The sequence below is a fragment of the Struthio camelus genome, chromosome 13 (genome assembly GCF_040807025.1).
Source record: "Struthio camelus isolate bStrCam1 chromosome 13, bStrCam1.hap1, whole genome shotgun sequence".
Taxonomy (NCBI): domain Eukaryota; kingdom Metazoa; phylum Chordata; class Aves; order Struthioniformes; family Struthionidae; genus Struthio; species Struthio camelus.
In genome coordinates, this window is record NC_090954.1 from 17,476,408 (window position 1) to 17,493,968 (window position 17,561).

General features: G+C 38.1%; 1 protein-coding gene across 2 annotated transcripts in view; it reads left to right on the plus strand.

The window, feature by feature from the left end:
- Positions 1–17,561, plus strand: part of TENM2 (teneurin transmembrane protein 2) — a 692,618-nt gene that overhangs the window by 185,505 nt on the left and 489,552 nt on the right. For both annotated transcript variants that reach the window (XM_068959701.1, XM_068959700.1), the window contains one exon: positions 14,261–14,536. In XM_068959701.1, the coding sequence (XP_068815802.1) occupies positions 14,261–14,536 (276 nt within the window). The remainder of the gene's footprint in view (positions 1–14,260; positions 14,537–17,561) is intronic.

Below are 17,561 nucleotides of genomic sequence, written 5' to 3' on the forward strand. Positions count from 1 at the left end.
GCCGTAAAACAGATCCTGTGGTCACTTTCAGTGGCAAAGCAAAGTTGCATAACTTAGGTCGAGAATAGTTTGCCAACACACGTGCCTGGTCCCTGTTTTGTAGTCATTACAGAGATGAGGAGGAAGAAAAAAGAGCAAGATGATGCCTTTAAGAAGGACAAAAATGAAATTTAAGTAGATGTGCTCTTAAGTTATAATATGTTTAGCTGAACCAGAGCCGTCATCAGTCTGAAAGTGATGGATAAATCTGTGAAGTATCCAGGGTCCTTTCACAGTAGGTAAGCCCCCTGATGTTACTGGCCAACTTACCTCATGCACTTTACCACTCCAGTAAATAAGAAAACAGATATTTTTCAGAGAAGACAGTGACTAAAAGGCCACAGGCAAGAGTTATACAACAGTACTCCACAGCCATATCATTTCTGTCAGTATTCACGTAATGGAAAAAGGGACTGAGTGCAAAATTGGCAATATCTCTTCTCCAAAATCTGTAATCAGGATAGAGGAGATTTTTACCATCTCTGGTCTTTAGAGCTCTTCTTACCTACTCCATACTCCCTTGCACAAGAAACCAGATTTCAGGTTGAAAACCACCGGTGACACCCATATTAGCAGAGAAAGAAATAACAGGACAAGCCTAAAATGGCTCTTTGCAAATGTCTGGTAGATTAAAACGTGAGAACGAATGTGAGGATTAATGAATAATCCAATCTGATCTCCCTCTGCTAAACCCAATGAATTCCATAATTGGAGTCTGCAAAGTAAAAATATTAATGGCGTCATATGATATCTAGGTATACTTGACCTTTATCAGAGATGTGAATTTATCTTTTCACCTGATCTGCAAGGCACTTGTGAAACAAGTAAAGGCACTTACAAAGTGAGATGAAGTGTGTGTTAAAAATAGTTAGATAAAACAACCTGCACAGTAACTGTCTTTCAAACAAACCAGATTTTGCTCTCACTCTCTTTGTAATATTTACTGTATTATCTCTTAATATTAGTAACTCATTAAGATTTTGTTTTTAGACTGAAGATATTTATACAGGAATAAGCAATGGAGAAGGGCTGGGCAGTAAAATGGCTTTGATTACAACTACTAGTTATTGGGTGGAATAATTTACTATTGAAAGCCTTAGTATCAGGAAGTATCGCTATAGTATAGTAACAGTATAGTAGACGAGAAAAAAAGCAGCAGTAGTAGTGTCTTGTGTGTATGTTAAAAACATAAACCTAGTAGCCCAATATCGAAGAAAACGAATACAGTGTTGTGTTTCATCCACATCAGATTTATTTATTTGCCTTTGATTTGGTATATGCTATATCAGAAAAGTTGGGCCTGTTGCACTGTGCAGGTGACAGTCTGTGACAAATGTCTCTCCTCTGGTGACTGTTGAGTCCCAAATAGGAAACTGCAGAGTTTCATTAAAAGAGGAAAAGCAAGCAGAACGGTGTTGGTTCTTGCGTGGCTTCAGCCACAAATGGAGAGATCAGTATCCTGAGCTGAGCTGTTGGGAAAGGAGACGTATACCAGAAGCTTGCTGATGTGAGACAAGGGGAAGGTTGGAAAACCGGCCTGCAACAGTTGCTGTGAGTGAGGCAATCGCATGTTAGTGTTAATAGTACCGCTGGCTGACTTGGGGAGGAAGGGTAGACATTAACACCGGTATACAGAAACGCTAACTCAGTCTACTTGAGATCTGTGATGCTTCTGTGAGGTACAAATATTGCAAATACATCAAGGAAGGTTCTGCTGAGCTTCTCTGGCCTGTGATCTGCTTGTCACTGGAGTTCAGAGAAGTTTCTAATTAAGACAAAAGCACAGCTGCAACATTTGTGGAGTCCTGAATTTCCTGAATCCCGAAAGTTATTCTGCTCAAAGTTTTCTTTTATAAATGTATATGTAAAGGACCCTGTGTATACACATACATATATACAGATGTGTATACACACACACACACACACACACACACACACACACACATATTTATAAATCTCACACACACGTTTATATATATCTGAACATATATATAAATACATGTATGTAATGTGGTCTTGGAGTGCCTGAACATTCAACTTTTGTCTTTGGTCGTCTTTCTCTAAAGCAGGTTGTGGAGGAAAGCGCTGTCTCCTAAGGAGCACCCTCTTAAGATACCATCATTGGAAGACTGTTAAATAGATCAGTTCCCTCATCTCCTTTTCTACTTTGCTTTGTTAAGCAGTGAATTAATGAATTATTGACTCCTCCTAACAACAGTTTAAATATCAGCAGTGCTTCAGTGAGACAAACAGAAATCATTCTTCCACTGAGGTTTTCGTTGTGCTCATAAGAATTGAAAATTTGATAGTTATTTCCCCTTATTTCATATTTTTTCATGTTTAAAAATGTCCCAAAATTGGGATTAGCCAGAAGACTGGTCAGTGTGTTGCGCTTCTCTAAGCAGTTAAATAAATAAATAATACAGGAATTTTATGTTTAAAAAAAGAAAAGTTTCTCTGCAGAAACTTTCTGAACAATAAATAAGTAAAACATTTTTTCCAGTTGCTGCTGAATGAAACAATTTGTTTATTTTGTCTTAAAATAATCTTTTTTGTTTACTTTTTTATAAAGGCAAAACCAAGTCCCTTTGCCATGACCTAGTGAGGAAAATCAGTTTTTAAAATCAAGGTCCATGTTTTCCCCACACGTATAAGAAAATTGGCCAAAATCATATTTTTAATTGGGATGAACTTAATATTGCCTCTTAAGAGAATCACACAACAGGTAAACTCATTGCTTAGCCTGTTTGCCTCTCCATTTTCTTATTGACCAAAACAAGGTCAATGCCAGAAGTTCAAAAAATCTGGGACTAAGATGGAGGTGAAAGAATAGCAGAAGGGCAAAGACTAGCCCTGCTGTTAAAATGGAGTTTTATAAAAACAGAGACATATCCGTAAAGTAGAAGAAAAGTAGAAGAAACATAATCTATGAGCTATTTATTGACATATATGCCAAATCTACACTTTTGCTCACTGAAGAGCAAGGGGAAAGTTAATCCAAAATTAAAATGTAAAGTACTGGAGCTGAAATTATGAAACGCTGGAAGAGAATGAAATTCAGGTCAAAAACCAGAGGAACAGATTGCAGTAACAAAGTGCTGCATTTTTTGAAGTAGGAAGAGGATTTTGGGAACAGTGCGTGCCTGTCAGCGCAGGAGCCCGAATACACCTGGCTAAAAGGAAAATCTAGCACTTGTTGATAGTATAGTGAACAGCAAAGAGAGATGAAGAACAGCGTGTTCCATGTGCATGGGAAATGCTACTCTCAGGAAGCAAAAGAGGGTGCATGGAAGGAAACTGTACTTCCGCCCTCCTTAATCTTGCAGGAAGCCTGGTAAGACCAGTGTCCCGCTGGCGGCCCGACAGCGCTGGTGCCTGTCTCACGGCAGCTGCCTCCCGTGCCAGGAAGGCCAGGCTGCACTCACCTTTGGTGCTCGCGGTGGTATAGTCAGGCTGCAAATTATAGTCATTGGTAGATGAAAGAAATGCTGTATTAAGGGTGTGTATTTCATCTGTAGCAAAGTTCAGGACCAATAATAATCTGAACTGGTGCCAGCTGTTCCATTTATAGTGCCACAACTGACTGACTGTGGAAATAACTAATTATTTTATTAGGATTAAAAATGAAAAACTGAAAGCAATTTATAATTCAATCAAATAAATAAAGACATGTCTTGATCTCTTAATAAAATGAATAGAATTGACGAATAAGAGAAAATGTGGTTGAGTCTGCTTTGTGGTAGGTATAGTCTCTCAAAGCACTTAATCTCTTTTCCTTGGCGTCTGATTAGAATATATGTATCTTCCAGACTGCAGTGCTCAAATGATTTTAATTACATTATCCTTAAAGTTTGACATAAAGTTTATATGGATTTGGTGAGTTGTTGATGTATTTTTTTTTTTTCTTTTAACTCATCTGGTGGTATTAAACTCATATTTGAATGGATTTGGCAGTTCCGGAAAGCTCTTTGTTCCATTTTAGATGGATTTCTTCTGACACTGCTGGAAGTCATTGCTCGCTGGTCCCTGGCTGTGCTCTTAACAGGGTTAGAAATGTAGAGTTGGAGGCTGGCATCTCTGGCCCTTCGGAAACCTGTCACGAGCAGCATCATTCAGACTGTAAGCACAGCAGTTTTGAGTTGAATAATGGTTTGAAGATCTTATATTCTACTGTGCAGGACGCGTTTTACATTGCCATTATTTGTAGTTGACATGATGTTTACAATGAAGAAGCTCCTTGTGACTGAACAGCTGACAGCTGCTAGTGCTGAGGAATCTTTATATGTGCCTGGGGACCTTCATAAAATATAGAGGATCCACGTTCCAAACTTGTGAAGCAAGGTATAAAAGAAAACAATTAAGGTTTCATCCGTGATGACAGCTGATTCAGTTATTTCCATAGTTCCCAATTAAACAGTTACAAAGGTATGAAAGCCTTATTACCTGTGACTTCTACTGTTTCTGGAAAACACACTTTATTTATCAAATCAATAACAGTTGTTTATTTCTTTAGTGCTTTTTAAATCTTGATTTAACAAATAAAAATAAGAAAAGGCTTTTCATGAGTCCATCACATTATCACCAGCTAATTTATCTCCTGGTACAGATTCACGTATCAAAGATGATTGCTAATTGCACAGTGATTTTTTTTTAACCACAGGTACTCATATCTGTATATTTTTGGACAACTGAAATATTTTCTGTAGACCAAGGAGAACTTACTAGCCTCTTCTTACATACCAAAAATGCTTTTAAAACAGGGGACAGGCATCTTCATGAGCTGGGCTAGAATGCAAATGACTAATATACTATTTTTAGAGATGGAAACAAAGCTTTTAGATTCTGTTGGTACCACAGTCTAATCATTGTGCTTCTTGTGCGACATGAGCCTAACTGTGCATTGCAAATCTGAACAAACAGGAAGTAAAGATACTGAATGCTAGCTGCTTTCAATTGGGATAGCACTTCATTGTCTCGCGCTCGCTCACTCTCTCTCTCTCTTTTGCTCTCTCTGTAAAGTGAGTCATCTTGGAAGTTGGAGTTTGTTGTAGAGCTCTGGTTGATACCCAACTGCCCTTCACAGGAAAATGCTATGAATGTATGACAGGAGATATTATCAGGTGCTGGTGAGCAGGTTGTTTAGCGTGAAAAAGCAATATGAAAATAACGCTTCCTATGTTCTTCTATGATTGCTATCAGCTTTATGTACACAAATGCACTATTTTCTTTGTTAACTTAGTGCTTCTGTCATGGATTTTATCTATAAATATATGATCTCCACTAAGGAAAGTGATATATAAAATTGTTCCATACGTCTAGTCAGTTTTGGAGTGGGAATAGAAAACGTACTGTCTGAATTGTCTTCGTAAGACCTCATCCAAAAAGAAAAAAACAAACAGCTGCTCCCCCGCTCCAGAAAAACCCACTGTTATTTTGAGGGTGTTTGGGCTAGAGCTGGGAAGTACTGTAGAATATTACTGGAAACTTTAAGAACATGATTACTTGCCGTGAAGTTTTATCTGCTAGTCTTTCTTTGCTACTTCCACAAGAGAAAGTACTAGAACCTGAGTTTTAGTCATTGGCAACCACATATTCCTATTGCAGTATATCACAGTACATAGGCTGTGAATTGTTACAGATTTTTTCCCAACAAATGCACTGTTCATCATTGCAGAGACAAGCAGATCATTTTAACAGTTATATTAGCGCAGTGTTGTTGACTTAACTTTGCAGATGAAGAGAACAGAATTTGTGCTATTTTCCCCCCCGTCATAGTTTTTGTGGGTTGCTTTCAGTCTTTCTTTTTAGGATGAGGAAGTTAGTTTCTGCTAGTTCCCCATGCTGTACAATAGCCCAGTTGTTAACTTTGTACTTCCGTGAATGTATTTTGACATGAGTAATGTAGCACAACTAATTTCAGAATGCCAAAATGTCTATTATCACGTCTGCAGAAGCATTTCCAGTCCTGTTCACATAGAAGAAAAGTATTGTTGTACTTTTAAATATGAACATTTCTCATGTTTTCTTGTCACTTTTACAAAAAGTGCAGAAAATCGGATTAGAATTGTGTTAGATTACGAGTCAAACTCATAGTCTGTCTAGACCCTAGGTAGATTTTTTCCCCTTCTGCTGGAGGTTGCCCAGGCAGCCTTCACTGCAACGTGACATACTTATGCAAATACAGGTACGCATTGAACGTGTTTAGTGCACAAAACTCAGTGGATTTCTGGTTTAGTCTTGGCCACAAACAGCCGTTGCTGACTAAACGATAGATGGTGCATTGTCTTAGAGATAAGCCGATACATAGAGAACAGACTAAGAAAGGAAGATCTTATTTACATGCTAATGGGTCATGTATCGTTGAGTGTGCCTAGCATTTCCTGTGTAAGATCTCAGAACTTTGATAGATTGAACTACTTAAGCTGAAATTTTCCATGGATTCTGTCCACTTAGGGTTGATTTGTTTGGTGAGTAGCTGTGGGACAGCTGACTGGTTCTGAGAATGATGCTGGAGAAAATATCTTGTTTTGCCAGCAATGGCAAAGGTTGCATAAGCGTTTTCTTGATTTGATTAATGTGCCAAGTCTGCCCAGCCCGAATGCAGAAGGGCAAAGAAGTGGAGGAGAGCAGAGTTGCTTACAGAATTACATAATTTCTTTTTCTTGCCTCCTTCAAGTTTTAGGATGGACAGATCTCTAGGAATAACACATTGCTTTGTAGTAAAAGAAGCTGTTCTCTTTTAGCGTTGCTCGGTTTTTGGAAAAGTTTCAAAGATTACAAGAAATGAAAGACTGCTCAAGGAAGTCGGATGTTAACCTGAAGAATTGCTCTTTAGCCTGGGCCGTCCTCAGTAAATATTAATCCTCCCCCATCTGATTTTGTTCTTAGTCAATATTTGAGAAGAAAAAGATAAATGTACGCTTTGCCCTAAAACAGTGTATGAGTAACAAAAAAAAAAAAAAAAAAAGGGTTCGTCACTATAAGGTAATTTGAGAAATAAAATCAGTGGGCACGCTGGAAAGAGGTTTCTCTGTTCTCCCTTTCTTTACCTTAAAAGCTATAAAATGGGGATAAAACAGCCTCACCTCATGAGGATGTGAAGATAAATTAACTAGTGTTTGAGGTGTTCTCAGGGCCTATTTTCAGCACACCCGTGAAAAATGTGTATGGAGTAGTTAACCATATTGTGTTCTCTCTGGTGTATGAAAACTGAATGAGAAAGGTTACAAGAAATATGAGTAATTCAACTGTCACTGAAGAAGGTGGGGTTTTTCTGTTAGGGTGTTTTTGTTTCTTTTAGCAGTGTGTTTCCATGTAACTGAAGATTGTACAGTAGTGTGAGCTGGAGTGAGATCTCATCAGATGCAGTAGATGCTTGCTTTTATAAACACTGGTAGTTTTTCAGTGACAAAGTAGTTACTGTATTAGTACTGTCAACAGACTTATTGTAAGAAAGAGAAACATCTATATCGCAGTATTAGGCTCGGTGATCTCCAAGTCAAAAAGAAGCAAGGCGGAAAAAGGATTATAAAATTGAAAATTAAAGGATTTTGTTTTCGTTAATGAGAAAAGCTAGAAAACGTATTTCAGATTCAAAACAATGTGTTGGTATCCTGTCTGTCTGCGTATTGATTTGTATGTGGCTGGTTGTAGTCAGGTTTTCTCCAGAAGGTACTTTAAGTGGCTGACAGATGATATTTTCACTTTTAAGACAACTATTACGTTTCTGTTGAATTGAAAAAAATTGTTGCCTGGAGACTAGTGTAGTATTAATCCTGACAAAATTGCACAGTATGCATATATATTCTAAACTGTAGCAAGTATTACTATGGGGGGTGTGTGTGTGCGCGCGCGTGCGCGCATGTGCCTACTGCTTACACAACAGTGCTTTGGAGATGAGCTTCAAGATCCCTGTATTATCCTCATGCGTTCTCAGTCAGTACAATCTGTAAAGCACTTTCTGATCTATATGCCATAAATGTGCTCTGCAGTAATACATTAGTTATCATTAAGCAGTTAAACTTCATATTGGATTATCATAAAATGTTTAGCTTTCCTGACTAGCACTATCTGGACTTTAATAACCTTTAAAGAGCATAAGTCATCTGCAAATGTTTATTCTGCAGTGAACAGGTACATGCAGGAAGCCTTGCTACTGTCAACCCCCCCACTACAGTTTTTTTTTTTTTTTAATCTAGAACAAAGTTTATTTCAATTGTTGTTATTGTGTACTTTCCAAAGGAACAGTTCTCTGGTGTTTTTAGTGAGTTTTTCCAGATGGGAGTTGTCCCACAGCAGCTGTACGTCTTACATTACCCCCTGCCGCACACTAATTAAAGGAATACTATTAGGGGAAAATGGATAGAAAAGTAGGGAACAGCTCAGGTAAAAGTTTTATTATTACTTACTTTAGTAATAATCCTAATATTATAATAACAGTATAATTATAATTATATTATCTATTATTTATTATATAAAACTTCATGAATGTTATGAATGTGAAAAAAACCCTAGCCCTTAAACCAGCTGCAGGTTGCTCCAGTTCCTGGGTAGAATAGCCAGTATCGCCTCTTATCTGGCCTCCTGAATCGTGGAGGATTTCCTCTATTTTGAGGCATCATAATCAAAGAAAAGCTTATCTTTTCCATGTGATTTTTTTTTTTTCCTCGAATATGTGTTTTTTCTCAGAAATGGAGTATTGTGCTCATTGTGATATCCATGATAAAGAGTTTTCCAGGCATGTTTCGTGTGAATATTAAATTTACCACAGAGGCTATTAATTATGCTTAAGTAGTTAAAAATGCTGTATGTTGCACAGAAAAGGTACCTTTGATTTATGTATATTTAAGCCACCAGAAAGATGCAATATGGTAATGTATCTAATGTATCAATGCAAAAAATATATCATTTTTAAAAGAAAGGGCTTATATTAAAATATTTTACTTATAATCATGACTTAAGTAAAAAAACAGAAAGTTTCATAAATGCAGGAAGACAGTATTGTATCCCTGAACTTAGTTTTGGAGTCTGTCTGGAAGATCTGATAGTGGTACTTACTGGTACTATCCAAACTATGGTACTCTTGCTATCAGAAATCATTATAGCTAGCTATGATAGCTAGCTAGCAAAAACCTGAAAAAAGACAGAATGTTTTATATGAATGTGAAAAAAATACCCTGACTTCTTATAACTGATTATAGTAGCAAGATTGTAAGTGGCATTTATCCTTTTGATTTTAGACTTAGTCCAGTTTCTAACTGCTGAGTGTTCACAGCAAACTTATCCCATCTGTGCATTACTGCTTTCAGATATCTTCCTCTGAGGCATCTTGTAGCGATCACAGCTGGATTAGATTAATCTTTAGAAGGGCAATTCCTATAATTTGTTATAGACGAAATGAGACCTATGCCTACAGGTTAGGTGCAAGTGGCTTTTGCTTATATGGTAATACTTTCTAGTTTTAGCTGAGATAATAAGTAGAATTGTACATTGTTGAATTAATCACACTTTTCGTGAGTATTTGTATACCTAATAAGTTATGTGGTAAGTTCATTAAAAGGAACTTAAAAGATATACTAGTAACATGTAAAGGAAAATCAAAATAAAGCTGTTTTTCTACTCTACCGGAAGACTATTCACAGCATGTGGGTTATGGGCATAACAATCAAGTATGTTACATTATGTTAAACTTCTTATAAACTAGTATGCTACGGTCTGTTTTTGCATGAGAGGTTACCTCTCCTATACCTATACCTTAAAGGAGCGTATGTAACGTAAAAGCGTAACTTTTCTTTAATGAAAACAATCACAGTTGACCTATACCTATACCTTAAAGGAGCGTATGTAACGTAAAAGCGTAACTTTTCTTTAATGAAAACAATCACAGTTGAAGGTATTTTGAGCTCAATAACTTTTAAAATGCTCTAGTGATTTCTGTAGGTGGGGATGAAGGGAGTCAGGAGTGGGGTGGGGAGGAAGGCTGGTAAGCTTTACTGCATATTGAAAAAGCAAAAAACCTTGTGACTTTTTTTTTTGTGATATGTTCTCCAAGAAAAAGAGATTTCTTTATTTTTCCCTACAAAGGAGATGATGTTATTTATCTCTTTTCACTTAGTGTCACCAGCAATGTGCTAGATTCTGCAAGAATCTGAAAGAAAACACCCTTAAGCTGTGAATGTGCAAGCACGGCTTCTGACTTCGCATTAGGGTCCTGCTTTGCGAGTGTAGTTTCACTACTGTGCAGTTACTCTTCCAGCTCTGTGCATGCCCTAGAGGCAGAATATACTGTGTAACACCAAAGGAGCTGGCTGTCTACTTGGCCGCGAGTGCTCGTAGCACGTTTTATTCGGCTCGTGGGCCAGGTTTCCCTCTGTGGGCACGCAGCAGGCTGAATCAAGTTCCTAGGGAATGGCCAGTGACAGGTAACACTACCCTCCTCCTGCAGATTTTCTTTTGTGAGGTCTTGATTTGCTTCATCTCCTAATCTCTTAAGGAGCTATAAGGAAGGTACTTCTCGAAAGAGACAGTACATCTTAACGGCAGGCTAGGCTCGCCCCAGCAGATGGGGCTGGTTTCAGGTGGCAGAGATGGAGAATCTGGAGATAGATGGAGCGGGTTGGCATGGCTCCTGGCATCCATGAGCAGATGTGAAAGGGGTTAGATGTTCTCGTTGCTCGTGTGAGGGTGCTTTATTTGCAGAGTAATAGCAGGATTCTTCCAGTCGTGAATCCTTGTGTGAACGAGATCTGTCCATGTAGCACGATTCTTCTCCTCTGCCTGAATTTACAAAGGCAATCTACTCATGCCGTTAATACCTTGATGCACAATTGTGGCTGATCAAACAAGAGAGTGTTACATTAGTGAAAGTGGTTCATATATTGTTCAAGAGATGTGGACAGTTTCATGTGAAGGAGATGAGGCCCGTAGGTTTCTTGATCCGGATCAAGAAAAGCTCTAGAGAACCTTAAATAAAAACATTGCAGTTGCTTTTCCTCCACTTTTAAGAAAGGATAGAGATTCAGTAAAATGAGGGGCATTGAAGATATTGAGGTGTACATGCCTATGTATAAATGTGAAAAATATCTGCTTATGCGTAGGTGTTTGTGTATATATATGTAAGTACGTGTAGATACATATGTGTAGATGTAAAAACACCTGTTGAATGTGCCTTTAATGCGGTTATGCTGAGACAATCTAGTACAATTAAAAAAGAAACCTGCTTAGATACGGGTAAAAATATGTTCAGTGAGGTCTTAGGCAAACGCTATAAGATAAGTGGATTCATACTTAAGAATATTAAGCGAAGACGGGAAGCCTTTGCCCTACAGTAAGTTACTGTGTTGTGTATGTGATCTTCCAGAACAGCTACTCTCAATTTTTTGCGCAAGCAAATGTTGAAAATGAGTAACTAAATTAAGAACAATTACGCTGAATTTAGAGTCTACCAAACCAGAACGAGTTTTTGCTAGAGGGGGAAATCTCCAGTATTGCCTGTGTCTACCAGCAGTATGCGGCACGTTTTCTGTTGTGATAACTTCTGCGAGACAGCACAGATGATGGCCTTCTGGCCGTTCAGTAGCCTCATCCCATTCCAGGTCATCTCGAGTTGACCTGATCCAGTTCTCAAATTTTAAAAATTTGGTCAGTTTTCAAACCTTTTCTTCTTTATTTCTGGGAGCTGTTTGCGTTTTGCCACGTTCCCAGAGCATAAAACTCAAATGGATAAATAAGCGAGTTCTGTGTCTTCTGAACCTTTTTCTTCCACTTTCAGTGCCTTTCCCATTTTTCTCAGACAAACGGAGAGAGAATTTCTCTGAAGATCACTTTTTGCCTCAGATTTTGACGTCAATATGGAACACTAATTAGAGTGGAATCATCTGGGCATTTAATGGCTGTTAAATTCTACAGAATATCATTAAAATGCTTTATTGTGAATGTAAGACAACCTAATTAAGTTAATATAATCGTAATTGGTTTGTATTTGTAGGCATGTACTTTAGTATCAAATGAGAAAACTTTGAAAACTTGACTGTTGTGACAAGTTCGGGAATTTTAACATTTATCTAATTTCAACATGCACTTTGCCTGTGTTGGTCAGAAACTACCAGGCAAGTAGACCTAAGTTCATACTATTTTTTATTTATATATTTACTTACACACACTCCCACAGACACTCACTCTTTGGTCCGTTTTGCATGGTTTAATTTGCCGCTCTTGGTTTTTTTGTGTCTAAGGTTAATTTGCTAATATGGCTAAGACAAAATTCTAAACAACCTAGCTGCTTTTAACTGTATTTCATTAAACTGTATATGATTAAAGCTTACATTCTCTTTTAAAAGTAATTTTTCTTTTCGTCTAGATGTCCTGAGTGTCAGGTTTCTTTATTTAAAAAAAAAAAAAAAAAAAAAAAAGTACCGTAGCCTGAGATGCGCTTGAGAGTCTCATTTTTAGGGCTTTTCAGCCCATCGTCGATGAGTAAACCACAACTTCTGCTTACTAGAGTAGTCGTTCGAAGGCAGGTTAAGACATATTCCTCATGAGAAGCACTTGGGTTATCGAGTTGTGAGGGAAAAGAGGTGACTTTTCCAACGTTAGCCTTTTAATATTTAATACTCTTTTGCCCGCTGTCACCACGGGGTTGGTGTCTGGAGCAGGGCGCGGTGTCAGTCAGCGCACGCGCGCCCGTTGGTGGGCGGGGCCGGCTGGGGTGGGGCGGGGCGGGGCGGGGTGGGGCGGCGACCGCTGGCGAAGTGAGGCGGGGGCTGGCGGGGCTTTGCGTGGGTCTGCGCCTACCCGCCTTGCCTTCAAGTGCTTCAGGAGCTAGGTGGTGGTCTGAAACCGCGGAGGGCTGACACAGATTGATGCGTTTAATACCGCCTGATCCGTCTCGGCTCATCTGTGACCGAACTGTAAGACTTCAAAGAAATTCCAGTTAATTAAAATGATTTATTAATAGGTATTTAAGTATAGTTTTACTTAGTGTATGAACTACCGCTATATATCTTCATTTTCATAAACATACATGGGAAAAGAGGGAGGTATAAACAGGTTCGGGAGAAAACGGAACAGCCTCGCAGAAGCGCAGAGCGCAGATTCAGTTTGACGGTGAATTAGGAAACGCGTTCAATAATTGGCAGCCATTCTGCCAGTGACTTCACTCTGTCTGGATTCCTCATTTGCAGTCCAATGTAATGAAGCTAAATCCACTCTGCTTTTCAAAACATAGAAAGCCATGGAGACAAGTGAATATTCCCATATATTTTTTTGAAGCTGAGTTCGTTACTGCATGGAAAAAAACGTGTAAGTAGGCATTAAGCGCAGGTCTGTCCTTTCTGAGTGCCCGGGGGGACTCCGTGTGCTTTAAGAAATGCGTACAGCTTCGCCCGCTGTGTCACGTTGTGCCCTGCTAACGGTCGCGTGTTGTGACAGAGATCCTGAGAGTTTTGCCTTTAAGCCCAGTGACCTCCTGAGCGTGGCGTCATCATACACTTTATTCCTGCATATGGTGAATGAGGGTAGAAAGCAGTTACAGTGATTGTGAGGTCTCTCTCAGTTACTGTGGCAGATACTTTAAAAAAAAAAAAAAGAAAAGGAAAAAAAAGCCAACTATAAAAGGTGCAAAACTGGTGACAAGGTTGCACGTAGCATCACTGGTGGGTTTGCATTCTTCCAAGTGATTCGTGGCTCTGTAAACTTGATTTCCCCAACTAAGGCGTTGCTTTCTCTGCAGTGGCAAACTGTATGAAAATTAGAGTAAAAACCTACCTCTCTGGGAGGGTCATGTTTATTTCTTCATTAAAAAGAAAAATACTGCCCTTCAAGTAATCAGATATTCAAAAAGCCAAAGCCAAGGCTCCAGTCCTACCGTTATGTGTTAGTATAAAGCAAGTCATGTCGTTAGGACCTCTGAGCTTTATATTAATCACATACCTAAATGATGAATCATTTGGGCCCCAAAATAGTTGGAAAAAATTAACCTAAAATTTAAAGACTTTTTCTACTTTTTGTCTTGTGTTTTTCTTCCATTTTAACTGTATTCATCTGTGCACCAGAGATGTCTCTGTATAATCCATTGTGAAGGCTTGGGGTGCACCCTAAGTAAGAGAAATCCAAGAGGTCTGTTATTTTCAAATAACAATCCCCTAGCATTTAACAGATTTTTCATATATATATATATATATATATATTTTTTTTTTTTTTTTTTTTTTACCTGTCCTCCCAGGAACGAACTTCACCCTTGCCGAACTAGGCATCTGCGAGCCCTCTCCCCATCGAAGCGGCTACTGCTCGGACATAGGAATTCTGCGCCAGGGCTATTCCCTGAGTGCCGGCTCCGACGCCGATTCGGACACGGAGGGCGGGATGTCCCCCGAGCACGCCATACGGCTGTGGGGCAGAGGGATGAAATCCAGGCGCAGCTCCGGCCTCTCCAGTCGGGAGAACTCAGCCCTCACCCTTACCGACTCCGACAATGAAAATAAGTCCGATGAGGAAACCGGTAGGCCTCTTTTTTCAGTGTATTCTTAATGCACGTGCGTAAGAATATGTGGTCATACTTAAAATATGTGAATATTCTTTCAATTTTCTTTCTCTTTTTGACTAAAACTGCTTTTTAATTTTTTTTTAACGACAATATCATGAAACTCTAATACATGTATGCGTGTTTATTGCATAATATATATTGCTTTATCTTACAATTTACTTTCCAGGCAGTAATCTTTTACATAAGTTTGTGCTCGTAGTAGATCACATTAAAATGAATGATGATAAGTGTGAACAACTTCATAGAAAAAAGTTTCTCATACACATTTTTAATACAATCTTATAAAGTAGAATTAACAGTTTTCAATAAGCTAGTAATGGCAACAATGGGCTAATTTGTAACATTCAGATTGAGTCTGAGTTTTCAAAGTTCTGTTAAAAATACAACTTTAGTATTTGTCTACTGGTAAGTATGGGGGCTTAGAAAGCAAACCTATGCATCATACTATGGCAAAATAGGACAGGTATTTACTTCAATTTAGTATAGCTTATTGATTATTAAGTTCATAAAATTGTACCTAATGCAAAAATCACTTAGGACAAAACACGTAGGCATCAGTTAATTCTCAAAGTGAACTGCATTAATCTGGGTTATGTGCATTTGAAAGGACAGTTAGGTTAATATCCTTCATATATGTATCTGCTAAAAATTTTTGCCAGGGTATTTTCTGAGCCCACGTCTTTTTAAATTAACCGAATGAGATCAGATAGCTAAAAGGCATTTGCGGTAATTTGTCCAGTAGGGTGATCAAGGTGTGGACTCAGCTTACTTAAAATATGAACTAAATAAGTGAAGTTTTCCAATAATTTACTGTTTTGAAAAGGTGAAGAGGAACGTCACTGATGTTACATCCTCAGTGGATTACGTTCAGGCAGATGATACCGGCCAGCGTAACCAACTCCCTGCTACTCTTGTGACAAAGCTAGATTTGTTGTAGGTTAGCGTTCTCAAGACCTTCAGGTGCCTCTCAGAAGAGACTTTTTTTTCAAGTTTATTTTAGGCTCCTCCTCACGCTCACTAGCAGTTTGTCTCAGTTTCAGCAAAGCCAGTGCGCCAGGCACTTGGAAAGCAAGCTCTTGGTGGTTAAGGCAAACAATGGAAAACTAAATTATAGTTTATATATTGATAGAAAAAGGGTCAGAAATTTGCAATTGATTTTATTTCCAACAGCATCCTTTTTTGCGTTTTAAATTGGAGCTTCAGGTAATATCTCCCCTCCATAGGCATAGGAGGATATATTTCTTCAGGAAAGCCAAAGAGGGAATGTGCGTTCAGTAGGATTGGTGGCTATGAGGTAGCAAATTATGAGGTAGCAAATATTTTGAAAAGAGAAAAAAGAACCAGTGAATGGTATTTTTTTTTTAAATATTACCACAGAAAATATGACAACTTTCATTGACTTTGATAGAGTTTTGATAAGGCATTATTTCAAATAAAAAACTGACTAATGAAATTCTGACATTATGGAACAACTGAGATTCATTTTGGTGGCTTGAATGAACTTCTCTTAACATGATTGGCACTGTGTCTCGATTTCAGTGAATGCACTGTGCTGTACCTTTTGTTTGAGAGAAAATTTAATCTCAGGACCTACCTCCATTGCGTTGTGGACACTGATAAAAGAGTGATTTTGTTTGCATTTCGTTGTCCTCCTCCTAATATGTGAATTATTAAGTAAATGGAAGTGCAGTGAATGCTTTTTGAAGAGGTAATGTTTCGAACTGTGATGTTAATAAAAGAAAGAAGGACATGATAAAGCAGCATGCAAGAAACAAGTATGTTGAATTCATTTTTACTTTGCGAGGGTTTTATGATAAAGGTTTCTGTATGTTTGGTTGAAAAGCAGTCACACAAGAATGAAGCAACTATTACATGCACAGAGGTGTTAACTTCAGTAAACTTTTTATTCTTCCTCTCTGACAAATCTTGATTGGCTTAAAAATCAATGGTTTTTCACATCACTGATTTTTATCAAGTTTTGGGATATATTATCATATAGGTTGACAGTTGCCCCACTGGTTCAGCATCACAGTGTGGGCACTTACAAAGTCGTCATTAATTTCTCACGCTTGTGCCCAGCAGTGGTTTCCTACATCATAAACACTGTGTCCTTCTGAAGCAAATCAATAACCTGCTAGGTATTCCTCTTGAAGAGGAAGTAACAAGAATCTATACTTCCAGAGAAATTCACACTCTGGTACAGTTTCAGATTTGCAGGAGATACTAGCAATAAATCAAGACATTTCTTAATATGGGATTTTATCCATTTATGCCTGGCAATATTAGAGGGAACTCATGATGTGTAGATTTCACTGAATTTATTTAAAGCCCTGTGGACACTTTTCCCTCCTTCAAACACATTTCAACTACTGTGTTACGAAATAGTATTTCAACTCCAACAGGTGCTTATTTTTTTTTTAATATTGAGATGCTAATCACAAGTTATATCATTGCAGTTTGAAATAAAGCTCTCAGTTTTCTTGTAGTAATAAATTTATTTTGTCAGTTTTGTCACTTTTAGCACGTCTCTAACCCCAACGAGGCTTAATTGCTATAAATCACTCTAACAATATGATTTTCAGTATTTGTGCTCATTCACATCCATTTATAAAGCTTATGTTCATTTTCTTCACTTTTAGATTTAGTATGATCTGTCTTAAATTAGAATTGTGTGAACCTTAGCAGGTTTGAAATGCTTCTAGATAAATTGGAATAATGTAAACTTCATTTAAATTCACTCTTTTACTTTACATACTAAATTTCTTCCTAACAGAACAGCGTATTGAAGATCCAGTGTGAAAGGCAACACTTTAATATCTACAGGTCAGATAATTTACATGGGATTAGGCTCTAAATTCATACCATATTTTGCGGCTTGTACTGCTGTCTGTCTCTGACCTCCTCTTGAGACGTAGCGATGTGAATATATAAGAGAAAATCTGTCACTGCATTGTTAGTGAACATGTTCTGTCCAGTTGTG